This window comes from Micromys minutus (genome assembly GCF_963924665.1).
Source record: "Micromys minutus genome assembly, chromosome: 27".
Taxonomy (NCBI): Eukaryota; Metazoa; Chordata; class Mammalia; order Rodentia; family Muridae; genus Micromys; species Micromys minutus.
Genome location: NC_137962.1, coordinates 14,385,473 through 14,399,594, shown reverse-complemented (window position 1 = coordinate 14,399,594; position 14,122 = coordinate 14,385,473). Strand labels below are relative to the sequence as shown.

At 42.5% G+C, this 14,122-nt stretch overlaps 1 protein-coding gene across 1 annotated transcript in view; it reads left to right on the top strand.

The window, feature by feature from the left end:
• The window catches only part of COL22A1 (collagen type XXII alpha 1 chain), a gene marked incomplete at its 5' end in the record, with an annotated part of 192,663 nt that overhangs the window by 127,135 nt on the left and 51,406 nt on the right, over positions 1-14,122 (top strand). The window contains 5 exons of the mRNA XM_080939438.1: positions 1,050-1,103; positions 2,171-2,215; positions 5,439-5,486; positions 10,052-10,165; positions 13,673-13,726. Coding sequence (XP_080795564.1) covers positions 1,050-1,103; positions 2,171-2,215; positions 5,439-5,486; positions 10,052-10,165; positions 13,673-13,726 — 315 coding nt within the window. The remainder of the gene's footprint in view (positions 1-1,049; positions 1,104-2,170; positions 2,216-5,438; positions 5,487-10,051; positions 10,166-13,672; positions 13,727-14,122) is intronic.

The following is a 14,122-nucleotide window of genomic DNA, read 5'->3' as shown; positions in this document are numbered from 1 at the left end:
GAGGATAGAAAGTCTTGTAGATGTTTTTCTAGATGACGAAACCGAGGCTCAGAACAATTGAGGCTTATGGCCCTGGGATTTTACAGCAAGTTATGCTGAGTAGAGCTGAGGGAGGTGAGACTCTGGATAAAGTGCCGGTGTGAGGAGAGATCTGCAAAGACCCCCAAAGAGGCCATTTCAGCTCCTGCAGAGCTGAAAGCAATGCCCCAAGAAGAGTTCATTTTCTAGTTCGATCTAAGAAAATGAGACCCACTGCCTGATGTTGCCCAGAAAATGTCAACATAATGGGAATGATCTTCAGAAAATGTGCAAGGAAAGTTGTTTAGCTGATTAGCAGCTCATGGGGCTGGCTGTGTCACTCAAGGTGCATAGGAGGGCATTCCGGATTAGTGCTCAGACCTAGTTCATCACAGGAACTGTGCCTTCCACCCCAGCAAAGGGGCTGCAAAGAGCTAATGCATTAGACTTGTATCAGGCTTCCAGGGAAGGTTTTCCTGAGAGTTGTATCTGTGTCCATGCACACGTCTCCACAGAGTGCATCTTGCTCAGTAAGGTTTGAGCACGGTGCATTTGACACATGCAGTATTGTCAAATTTCTGTTCATGCTGCTGTGACAGCATGCTCTGACGAAAGCACTATAACGAAAAAGTCCTTTTTCTTGACTTAGCTCTGTGCAAGGTGCAGGCTATTGTAGCAGGGAAGACAAGGCAGCAGGAGTGTGAAGCAGGCGCTTGCATCTCATCCACAGTTAGGAGACAAGGATGAATGCAAGCTAAGCACCATGCTGACCTTCCCTGTTTGCTACAACTCAGGATCTCCTGACCATACTTAAGAAAGGTCTTCTCTCATTAATTAGCATAATTTCAATAATCCCAACAAGGCATGTCCAGAGGTCCATCTCTAAGGTGATTCTAGATCCCATTAGGGTGACAGTTCATACGAGTGGTCTCTCTGCATAGCTTATTCATTGTGTTGTCATAGCCATCTGTAGCCAGACAAAGATGAGCCCTGTCTTCTCACAGTCAGATCCTGTCTTTCTTTTTCATCAGGGTTCTCGAGGCTTACCCGGATTTCCTGGCCCCCAGGGACCAGCTGGTCAAGATGTAAGTAAAGTGAAGTGGTGTGGGGTTAGTCAGTATTTAGAGTCACCCTGTATGGCTAGCCTCCCTTGTCCACGTGACCAGCATCACTACTCAGCTACATTTCTGTGAAGCCCCAGAGCATCTGTTTATGTATTTTTAATTTTCTGTCAATTGCGGCTTTTTGAATGACTCATACTTCTTTCTTAAGCATTTTCTGAGGTTTCCAGAACCCTATATATTCCTGGGTCTCCAGTACACTGCCTCTTAGTTCTTGGTCATTCTGTCTTGATGACATAGTGTCCTATTCTTCCTGGCCCTCCCATCCACTTCTCCAGGGAATTACCGAGGCACAGCTGAGGTCCCTTGGGACAAGACCCATTTATGATGCTGATGGCAGACATCCTTGGTCTTCATTTCCTGGCCTTTGATGTATGATCCTGGAGTTCAGGATCTGTGGGTCTCTGATACTCAGTAGCATTCCAGGTATCAGAGGTGTTCAATCCGCTCTCAAAGGCAAAATGAATAAATGACAGCTATGTGTTTTATAGGGCAAAAATGCTTCAGGAAGCAGCAATATGTAATGTTATCATCTGCATGTGCTTTTTTTGGTCCCCATTAAACAGGACAGTACAGCCCTGTTGCCTTCACTGGGTTCTATTTCAGAAAGGAAGCTCCTCTAGTTCTTGTTTCACGACATTCAGATTTACCTGTTCCCCTGCCATTCTTGCTTTCTTGTATCCAGCCATCAATTAAAGCATTTTCTTCTCAAAGCTATTTCTAGCACTCAGGTTTGCAATAAAATATCAAGGCAGGTTGGCATGTGAATGTATGTTTGCATACACACAATGTACACAAGGTGGTTGTGGTTTGAGGTCCTACAAGTGACTTATAGGAAGGTTTGCTCTGCCCTACACACATTCCACTATTGTTTGGAATGCTCAATTGGTTCCATCTTCAGAGTTGGGTGAACTGCCTTTGAGTGCAGCTAAGTCACAGTTGGCTGAGGCAGAGGGTGATGGAGGGATGTGTAGAGTAAGTAGAGAGGGCCTGGTCACCACATTGATGGCTTTCTTTCTTCTCTCTCTTAGGGTGCACCAGGAAACCCAGGAGAAAGAGGGCCTCCTGGAAAACCAGTATGTGACCTGCCGGGTCTGGATGAATGCTGACTGTCAGTCAGGGTGCCAGCGAGAAATAAAGTGCAATTAAGACAGTTCAAGAGGCTTTAACAAGGGACCAGTTGGGCAGAGGGAGGTCAATTAGGGTGCATATTGGAATACACCATGGTGTGGAGCCATGACCACCACTGTGTTGGTTTGCAGAGCCAGGTGCTGGCTAGAATGGTGGATTGAGAGCTATGGCTTCAAAGCCACTGCCCTAAAGCCTGGCATAAGGCAAGTGTGTATCTTCTTACCTTCCAAGCCCCAGACAGGACCTCCCATTGGTCCAGTTTAGCCATGGGCCAGCAGGGGAGGGTAGCCCTGAGATACAATGAAACAAGACTCAAGACAGAATATGGAATTAATGTGGAAACTGGACCATAGCGGCATCCATTGAAAATTCCCAACTTGCCCATTTCCTATCTTTTGGCTAGCTTGAGTGCTGGCATCATTTAGACAGCCAGAAATTACTTTGGTTCATAAGAGAATGGGAGACTGAGTCTCTGTGAGCTTGAGGTTCTGACTGGTCCCTAGCTTGATTACAAGTCAGCTGAAGATCCAACAGGTATCTCTGAGGTACAGTTACCCCATCTTCTGGTACACACCCTGAACTGGCAGTGGTGGGAGAGGCATGTTTAGCCAGGCAGCCAGGTCATTTTTGGCCTCCTTAAGGAAGAACTCATGAGGCTGAGCGTGTTTGGGGGTGGAAGGGGCCTCTCCATGAGGAAACAGACCATTAGAAAAATGCTAAGCAAGATCCAAGAGAATGTGAACATCAGGCAGGAGTCTCAGGCCTGGAGACTCATCCCTACCTACTGTTGGAATCAAGTTGCTCAACTGGACAGAAGCTCCATTTCATGATGGGTCTGAGGGGTTGGTTGTCCTCTTTACAAGCATGGCTTCAGACAAGTTCCCAAGGCACAAAGAGTATGTGGACTCATACAACCCTCCCTAACTTGTTAGAGCTGGTGCCCACAGAGAGAGGAAGAGTGAGATCTTGTGCTGTCTCTGGGGCTATGAAACTTTCCACTGAAGACTTCCAGAGGGGTGCATATAAGCTACATTGGAAACTGAAAATAACGACTTTTCCACCATGGACCCAGCTTTTTTAGCAGCCAATGAAGCTGTTTGCAAGCTGTGTCATCATTGTAGGGCAAGGCACAACAGGTAGAAGAGCAAGACTCAGGCCAGAGGCATTGTAAGTTTAAATTACACCTGCCACATGCTAGAAGTTGACATGACCTTGTAAGGAAAAACTGGAAGAATACAGAAGACGGTGTAGGTGGTTGTTTCTCACAGATGGTTACTGTAGGTCAGAGAACTCCAGCTTTCTCCAACTCACCCAATCCCACATGCAGCTACACAGTGAGAAGCCTATAGAGCTGTCTCTCCGTCAGGCAAGGCCTGACCTCTCACCTCCCTGTCAGTCATTGGCAGGATGGCTTCCACATAAGCTCCAATGAATGTTCTCAGCAGTAAGGGCTGGACAGGAGTAAGGAGATGCTAGGTGGGTATAGGATGTGTCTTCTCTATTCTAACACATTCCACCACATGTTAGATCAATTCATGGGGCCTAATCTCTTATCATGTGGCCAACCACTAAAAGGCATCTATGACACCTGGCTGTGTATTGTATGTCCCCTGCCCTAAGTTACCACTTCCATACAAAACCAAAGTGACTTTCTCCAGACCTTTCATGAGGGTTACAGATTCGAGCAAGGTTCTGATGAAATTATCTCAAAGCCTTTCTGTTGTCTCTGCTTACCCCCTTTCCTCTGTGTCTCTAGGAATAATGCCCAACACGCTCCAAAGGCTCATGCCAGGCCTTACAAGCACAAACAACAGTGTGAGATATCACAGTACAGTGCTAACTGCCTAACGATGACTCACTGGAAGCCATATGGACCCTCCCACCCCCTGAACAATTCATATGACCTTCTCAGAAAAACGTAAACGACCTCAGCTAAAAACTTCCCCTTTTAAACATAAAGGTTAATAAATTTCTATTAGAAAAGTCAGATTTTTCTCCAGAGTATCTCAACTGGGAGTAAGTCACTATCTCACTCTGATGTGCCTTTGGCAACTGTATGGTAAATGGGTTCTCCTCGACATCCTAGTGATGCTAGGATTTGGACCCCACCTCCAAATCTGGGGTATTCTAGCCCCTATGTTTCTCAGAAACCTCACCATTTATTTCTTGGTTGATTGAATTGTTAAACTTTTCAGCACAGGAAGCAACATAAACTCTCCGTAGCCACCAGCAATTAACTTCTTAAAAGCAGTCAGATGCCTTGTCAATTACAGGATGAGACGAAGCCTCTGAGCTAAGAAAAATGGAAATTTCCAGAAAAATTGTCTAGGTCTTACCCCTCTTCAAGGGTCATTACTATAGACTGAAGTTGGCCCAAGTGTCCCATGACATATGGTGGCGTCCTCTGGGGAATCGTCCTATTGTGTTTCTTCCCACTGTACCTTCTTTAGCTTACAGCAGAGATTTCCAATCCGGAATGATTATTTAAAGGCAACACTCCCTGTAAGCTTTATTTTCCCTATGTGTTTCTTGATTCCAATGCAATCTGAATTCTCCTTATCTCCTGTGCTGTGGGTTGGCTGCAGGCATCATAGGGTTTGTGAGTTTAGTGGCTACAGCATCTTATATACCTTCCTTCAGAAATATCTCATTTCCCTTTTCCAGAACCAAAGGCTTTCGTCCCATAATAAAATATGTTTTTTAAAATATTCTTTTGCCCAGGAGAGCTGAAGGCACTGGTTTATAATCATACTAGGATATGAATGATTAATAGCAATCGCTATTGGCCATTTGGAAGATTCGTGACAGGTGAACTGTAGGCAGTTTATCCCTTTGTTTCAGGTTAATATCTGTGCAAACTATTATGGTTTGATAAGGTCAGGGAGAAAGGACATGAGGGGACAACATTAAGAGACTGGGAATAGGAAGGCCTGATGTCCTCTAGATATCTCCAGGGTTGGACAGCCTGATGGCTACTGCTCTGCCATAGTCTCCTTTGGTGGTTACCAGGCTTTGGACTCTGATAGACCTGCTTGTATCCCATGGGTACTCAAACCTGTTGTGAATACTCAAACAGCTTATACTCTGAAGTTCATTCACTCTGAAGATGCATGAAAGATGATGTACGTATGCATGTGTGTCTGCACTTACTTATTTTTACTTTGACAGGGCCCTTCTTCACTGCTGTCTCCAGAGGATATAAATCTCTTAGTAAAGGTAAATGTGCATGTGTTAAAAATGGTGATGGGGGATTACAGGCCTCAAAACCTTTTCCCTTCCTGAAGAAATATTTAATAGTATTAAGTCCAGCAGCAAAAACATCTGTTATGAATTCATCGTGTGACCAGTGCCTGTTAAATCTACATGATTCAATATGATAGATACCAATCACATGCATCAAAGATTTGTTTTATGTGTATGGGTATTTTGCCTGCAAGCATGAATGTGTAGTGTATATATGCAGAGCCCAAAGAGGCCAGAAAAGGATGTTGGATCCCCTGGAACTGGAGATGGTTGTGAACTTCCATGTACATCCTGGGCACCACACTGTGTCCGCTGGAGGAACACTCAATTCTCTTAACTGCTGATCATCTCTCAACATCCACATGCATCTACCTAAAATTATGTACAACCAAGGTTCAGGTCCTTGGTCATACTGGGCATATTACAAGTGCTTGGTGTTCCTATACAGTTGGGAGCTTCCTTATGAGACACTGCAGACATGGAACAGAAGTTCTCCATAGGGTAATGTTCAAATATTTGTTCAACATTGTTTATTCATTTTTCAATCCCATGAGGTAGGTATGGCTCATGTTACTGTATACGACACCGGATACACAAATAGGGTCAATGGGTAGAATATATTGTTTTGGAAACGGAATCCAGTGTTCATAGGCTGTTCTTGGCCAAGATATGTAAGTATGCCTTCTGTTTGGAGAATGGCTGGACACAGAACTAAACAGTTAGTTGGTTTCTGGTTTCTGCTGGTTTAAGGATATAAACCCAGGCCTTTGGAGATCCTTATCCTGACAGATCCTGAGCCTGTAGCCAGCACAGTTCTGACTTGATGGAGACATAGCTGGCTTTCCAGAAGAAAGTTTTTTTTTATCTAAGAGATATAAAGCACACAGCCTAACAGGAAAAGAATAAAGTAGAATATGGCCAGAGTCATACCTGGAAGCTGAATTATGGAGGTGCCCAGGTGCTTTGCTTAAGGGTTTTGATTCTTGACTTCTGAAGAGCTGGGTAGAGCTACAATAGCCTTGGATTCATATTCAGAAAGAAGCACTATGCTGAGAGTAATCGGAGTGGAGGACCCTTGGCTCTACTTCAAGCCTTTGTCTCAAAACTCTATTTCACATGGCTGTAGGCCGCTACTTCTTGTATTCTAAAACCCACTGGATTACAGCTGAAGGTCTTTGATTAACATATAAACCCAGTGGGGGAAACAAATTTAAAAAATACCAAATAACCCATGAAAAAAAATCTCATAAGCTTGAGGCTTTTAATCTTCCTATACATTGAGATGTCTTAATGAAAAAAAAAATCAAAGTTTATTAAAATGAAGAGTAGACTAATATAGATTTTTATTGAAAGGATAGGTTTTTTTTTCTACACATCATAAGAAATAGTTATTCATTGGTTCAATCTCTTCTTTATTAAAGGCTTTTATTCATTTAGATAATTCTTCATAGCTTGGTGGCTCTGTGAGGATTGGGGCTTGTAGCAGCCCCCACCCTTTAGGATTTAAACCTTTGGGTATCCCAATCTGTATGGCAATGACAACAGGAGACGATGAGTCTGTGAGGGTCAAACCTCACACTTCATTGTCACAGCACTGAGACATCGACCCGATGTTGATTCTCCAGCTACTATGAAGGATGTGCTTATATTCATCCAAGTAGAGAGAAGCATAGCAATAACTCAAGCCCTTGTGATCAGGTCCAGGACTCTGTGCTTGGAAACCTTTAGACCATAGCATGCCCTATTGGATTTGGCTGGAACAGTGGAACTGGCCATCTTTTGCTTTGACTCTTGAGTCTACAGCCACTGTGATGCTCTGGGTTCTAGCAAACTGGGAACTAGCAAAGTGTCTTTCACTACCAAAATAACTACTATCCCTAAGCATTTTAGAACAACACATACTTCACCCTGACAGCTTGGAGACTGCCTCAGAAGAAACATGCCTTGTAAAATGGACTTCTCTAGTTAGATCTTTGCCCTGGGAAGCCAACTTCAGAATGTCTTCATAAAAATCTTACTTCATCTACCCCTTCCCCAAGTTCTTGTGCAGTGCTCCATTATGAACTTTCTACTATAATTGAGTCATAGATGAGTCTGTAAATGGAACAAGACATTAGGTTTAGGTTGTAAAATAATAAACTCCATAGTGATATATAGCAACTACACTTTCTTATGCTTTAATTCTGTGCTTGATGAGATGGACATTTTTTATTCATTATTTCTCATTGCTTAACTTGAGGTCCTCATTTCACAAACAAGGAGATTGAAGTTCATAAATCTGAGCCCATATTCCAAGTGGGCAGAAGCCTTATAAAGTCATATACCAGAGATATGAGACTATATACAGTAGTGCCTGGCACTACTATCTGGTTGGAGAAAGGACCCTATGATTAGTGTATAGAAATTCAGAGATTACATGACTTGTCTACAAAAAGGGTATAGTATCTAGAGAAGCTGAGTTCTAGAGTATCAACAGCCAGGGAGAACATCAGTAGTAGTAGGTAGTGCTGGACTCACCTTGTGGTGACTGATATTCCAGACTGGTTCAGAAGGTTAGGTCTGGCATTTTTGTAGAACAGTGTAGGCTGTGTAAGAAAGACTAAAGCTATGAAAAACCATTTCTGGAAACAAGACAAAAGGGTAATGGTTTTATATTTCCAAGTCTAGAAAAAGTCTTAGTGGCTTCAATTCTTGCTGCCATCAAGTTAGCTTCATTCTTGCTCATCCCTCCCTCTATCCACCAATCCACTTATTCATTGAAGCATCATTCACCATCCATTCATCCATCCATCCATCCATCCATCCATTCATTCATTCATTCATTCATCCATTTATCCATCCATCCATCCACTCATCCATCCATTCACCCATTCATCTATATCTTCCAGTCATCTATCTACCCATACAGTCATTTATCCACATCCACCTATATCCATCCATCTGTTCATCCATCTATTGTTGCAATGGTCCATGTATACATATTAATTAAATATGCTGTAATAATAAGCCTAGATCTTTTCTGCTCTTCTAATTTTAAAAGAAAGAAACCGGGAAGCATATGGTTTCTTCCTCCATTTTACCTCACCATTGCTTCATATAACCCAGCAACTATTCTACCTTCTAAATATACAGTTTTTAAACCTGCATGCTGAAAGATGAGATAAAACATGAAAAAGACAAGTGGTTGACTGGTTGATTATCATTGAACAGTTGCTTGGGTCTTTGGGTTTCATTTACTGAACTCAGAACTATGAAAGATCATTTGCTGAGAGCTGGCCCTGTAAAGATCATGACTGTTGTCACTCTCTCTACTTTGTGGGGAGAGACCAAAACTGACCTCACAATAGTGAGACCAGTCTATGGGAACATGATGAGCCATCTCTGTCTCGATGCTGTCAGGAAAGCTTGGAGTAGAAGATATGTAAATTGTATTTGAAGATTACACAGGGGAGAAGCAAGAGAAAGGAGAACATGCTTCTATGAGAGAAAAACTATGTTCTGAGAATAGAGGACAACCCAGGTGAATGCAGAATCCATCGAGACTGCAGGTCATTGGCGATGAACCCATATGGTCACAGAACACTCAGTGGACTTAGCTAGTATATTTACTTTGTGTCAATTAACACCAAATGACCTTCAGATTCACACAGTCAGTGACCTTAGCACAGTGTCCAACAGGCCAGAAGCTTTGCAAGTATCTTTTACAAATGAGTAATGGGCCAGTTAACATCTGGTCTTGCTATTTTTCTTAGTGCATTTTTTGTGTTATATTAAGTGTCCTAGAAGAAGAAAATGAATACAAGAGCTTAGGAGCTGGTGATCCAAGAGAGGGGTATATGATGCCACTGGAGTGTAGTCGGGTTACTTGATACTTGGCATGCTGGGAACTTTCAAGGTCAAGAGGTGACACAGACAAATCTGAAGCTTTGAATTTACTCCAGGAACAGCATTTACCTGTCTTGATAAAAAGCAAAGCTGAGTTACTAGGAACATTTATTAAATGCCTGTCCTGGGAAAAGAAAAGGGCGAAGCAGGGTCACAATGTGGCTTTGTGTCACAGCCAGGACTGTGCTAGGTGCCTGAGGCTTTCTTTGTTCTCCTTTCTTAGGGAGCCACTTTACCTGGGCACACCACAGAGACGTTCCCTCCTGCTTTGTTTGACTCTGTCCTCAGGGCAGAACATGCTATTTCTAGTAACACTGAGTGTTTGCTTTCACTGTGCAAGCTTAACTTGTTTTTTCTTTTTTATGCTCATGGGCATTTTTACAGAAATTTTGACATCACTTTCTCAGGCCATATTTCCAGCCAGGTGTCTGGCTAGAATTAGAGGAAAAAAAAAAAAACCTGGGTATTGATTAAGATTCATTTATGCTGAAATAAGCTTGGACACAGAGTGCTTGGACCATGACAATCCAACAGTTTGTTTTGCTATCTTTGTTGGTATTTATACCCAAGTATCAACTGGAAGAGTGGGACCTGGGGTCATTTTGTCTTGCAAATAGCTGAATTATTTACTTAGTCTCTTTTTCTTTTCTAAGGATGTGTGCAGTGACTGCCCTCCTGGTCCCCCAGGCCTCCCAGGTCTGCCAGGTTTCAAAGGGGACAAAGGTCTTCCAGGAAAACCAGGGAGAGAAGGGACAGATGGCAAAAAGGTATGAAGAGGGGGAGCTGAGGCTCCATTCCTCCAGTGAAGAAATTCTACTGTCTGGATCTAGCGTGGATCTAGCGTGGGTTCATTGTTTCAGAGGATACAGGCTTTGGGACTATTTAGAACTTAGTGGCGTAAAAGGAGTACAGACTGCATATCTGCAGGCCTCCAACATCTTATCAAAGTATTGCCTGTGGCATTCCAACGTGTGGTGATGTTGAAAAATGTATGTTCCTTTGATGTTCTTTTCCACTGCCTCCTTTCATCCTATCTGTCTGTCTTAGAGATATCTAGAATGTTCTAGTGGCCACTGTAGACCTTCAGACCTATTTTTGGCTATCACATAAGTAAAGTCCAGGAGTTGTAGAAGCAGTTCTCTTCAGAGCTGGCAGCCTAGGAGCTCTGAGCAGACTCTGCTTTCCTGATCTTCTTTCTCTTTAGCATTTATATAGAGAACCTGATCAGAGGTGATAAGTCAATTCATATTTAGTGGTGTCCTTCTGACCAGCTGGGTTTTGTTTCCAAGATTCCTCATTCCCTTATACCATTTCCTTTTTAGTGGCAGAGCAAGGCTTACACACACACCAAGGCCATTGGGGTTTGCATACATCCTGAGACATCTGACAACATCTTCAATTAAGGTTATCCCATAAACCAGCTATTAGAAGTATGCACATAAATATTCCTTTTTTCAGGGCAAAGTCCAAATGTATCCTTCTAATGTAGACAATAAACTGTGGCTCCCACTCATTTACCCATATATTCACCTTGAGACTACCTAATTTTGAGACTCCTTTAAATGTGTTCCAAGACCCAGTGGCACACACCTGTAAATTTGGTGCTTCCGAGACAGAAGAGGAGGATCATAGTTCCAGCCCAGATACATAGTGGGGTATTATATTATTCCTCTACTCCACAAAAAATGTGTATTGGTCAGTATGTAGGCATTGGAGAGACCCAAAATAAAAAGCTTGAGTTTATAAGTTCATTCCCACTGCCTCATTTCATTCCATTCATCTGACTTTGAGCTGGCTAGTCTGTTCTAGTTGCCACAGTAGACCTTGAATGGTGCTTAGGTAGTTTTTCCAGAGTGGAGGGATAAAATTGAATAGAAAATCTCATGACAGCAATAAAAAACTCTCCACAAATGCAGGGAAAAAAGTTTTGATATTGAGTAAATATCCACTAGACTGTGTGTTACACACAGAAGGCTATATACTAAGAGATTGCTAAGACAAAGTAAATTCCCACTTCATATAACCAAGTGAGTCAAACATCTACTGTAGCTATTTTCTCAAGATAAGCTGCAGTAAGCCTTTTAATAAGACTTGACAGCACCATTTTTCATTAATATCTGCCTTATATTTACCTGGTAACTGTAATCATGGATTGACTCTGTCTAGAATTGAGACAGAAATTCCCCCTTGTCTAATAGGAGGTGTCTATGAAACTTGAAGCATGGATTGTGTATATATTCTACAGCAATTAGAAGTTAGAGCCATTTCCTTGCTGATTATATTCCAGAGATGACCCTTGAGAAAGGTTATAAGTGTACAAAAAGGAATTGTTTCTAAGTCTACCAAAAGCCCCATTTAACTTTGGAAAGGATTTGTGTCCATTTCAATCTGAGAACACACAATGATGTTATCTAAAATAACTGCCCAGGAAATGGATTAGGGGAGGGCTTATTCTCTTATTATCAAAAGAGAAAGTCAAGTTCCTAACTGATATTATGTTATATGGGACAGATACAAACACAGGTATGAAATAAAGTCTATTTTCTTTCTGGTGCCTCAATAGCCATGTTTCCCCTGAAGAAGTCCAAGCAGGTAGCCTAAATATGTATGGCAAGATCCCAGATATCCTTCTGTATCCTCTGGAACTCTGGGAAGGGTTCTAAAACAGATCAAAGAACCAACTTGACTAAGTATACTTCCCGTTGATCTGTTCCTCAAGTGATCAAGTCATCAAAACAAACATATTTGTTTGTGACATTTCTCATGAAATATTTTATAGGATATGAAGTGAACATCCTTGGCGGCTTATAGATCTTTCCTCTATATAGGATGTGAGATGAACATGTTTGGATGCTTTCTTCGCCTGGCTTATTTTTCTAAAAACTCAAAAAACTTTTTAATTTGGTTTGTCTACAAGAAGAAAGGAGACAGGAGAAAGTATTCTAAAGGGACAGGGGCAGGGAAAGGAGACGGGGATGAAATAGATAGAAGCAGGGCTGTTGCAGGAGGAAGAAGAGCATGGATTTGAGGGCAGGGAAGGGCAATGGATGGGAAAATATGAATAAAGTATAATCGCATATGGACATAAAAATATATCAGTGATGCCCTTTACTTTGCATAGTAAACAATGAGTTTTAAAACAAAAGAAGTAAAGACAAGAAAGGGAAAAAAGAAAGAAAGGGAAGAATGGAAGGAAGGAAGAGAAAAGAGAAGAAAGACAGCCTCTTAAGTTTGTTACTCTCAGTAGCCCTCACTTTGGGTGCTGCCAGCAGGTGGCTCTCTGGTGACAGCTCCACATCACTTAGGGATAGTTTTAGATAAATCCTTCCAGGCCTCCTTACAACCCACCCTTCTATCACACTGCCAACAATGAGGTATGTGTCCCGTGGGTTGCAAACCAATAGCAGCAGCATTGAAACTCAAGCCAGTCTAGTGACCCACACTGCTTTTTACCTCCTGTTAGGAGCTGGTGGGCATCTGCGATCTCCACCCTGCCATCTGGAAAGCCCCTCCTTAGAGTTGGACAGCTACCATGCTGTGTTATAAAGCAAGAACAACCATTACAAATGTGTATAATCATACATGTATATGCACACGGGCACTCACAGGGAGATTCTCCAACTTCATCAGTCTGGCAGAACGTTCTACCCTCAGTGCATTGGGTATTTGTTAGTGCTGAAATCAATAGATGTATATGGCTGGTTCTGGTATCGTTCTGGATCAGGTCTCCTCCATGGTGGCCCTCAAGCCCTTTAAGTTTTGTGTGACGATCAGTCAAGGTCTTTCCATGGCTTTCGGTTTAGTGCTGAGCTTCACACTATCCAAGCCCCTCTTCCCACATGAATGTGTAATAGAACTGCCTGGCGAGATGGAGACTGGGAAGTTGGGTTTACTGGAATGAGTTGGAAAAAATCACCAGGGTAGAAGAGGCAGTACAAGGTGAGGGTTAGACATTGTTCACCCTTCTTGCAAAGGCAGGACACTACTAATTTCCACTGCATTCTGCCAGTCACAGATCAACTATGTGAATGTGGGATGGAGGGTATTGGACCTTAGTAACTGGACACCACATCATTACTATCTAGACATATTAGTGGTAGTTAGACCTATGATTTCACGGCCATGTTTGATAGCAGGGTTGCTTACACCCTTTGCCCAGTGTGAGGAAAAATCTGCCTGCCTTATAAGGCTTATGCCTGGTGATAATTTCAACTTGAGCTTTTCCTCAGAATTATTATTTTCTTAATTTTTACATCCTTTTGTTTCCCTTATAGGGAGATACTGGACCCCAAGGCCTCCCTGGGCCACCAGGAGTAGCTGGACCAAAGGTGAGTGAATCTCAGTAAACACTGTATATTTGAGGCAAGTACTGCCCAATAGCTTTAACATCTGAGAAGTCCAGCTCCAGGTTGTGTCTCTGACTTTCTAGTGATCTGGAAAGCTAAGTGTAACCTGCGAGCCTCAGTTTCCCCTCTGCAAACGTGTGGTGTGCACAGCATGACCATCAGTGGTACCGGAATGTGTGGAACTTGCTGGATAATAATGAATTCAGTATCAGACACTTCAACTTGACTGCATAGAATAAAACAGTTTCCAGAGGAGTCCTAGAACTGAATTATAGGATGCATAAAATAACTGGTGATCGATTAAAAAGCAGTGAGCCAAGTGCTTCATAAATATGAGTGAGTTCTGCTACCCTCATGGGAATACGAGGCACACATTTA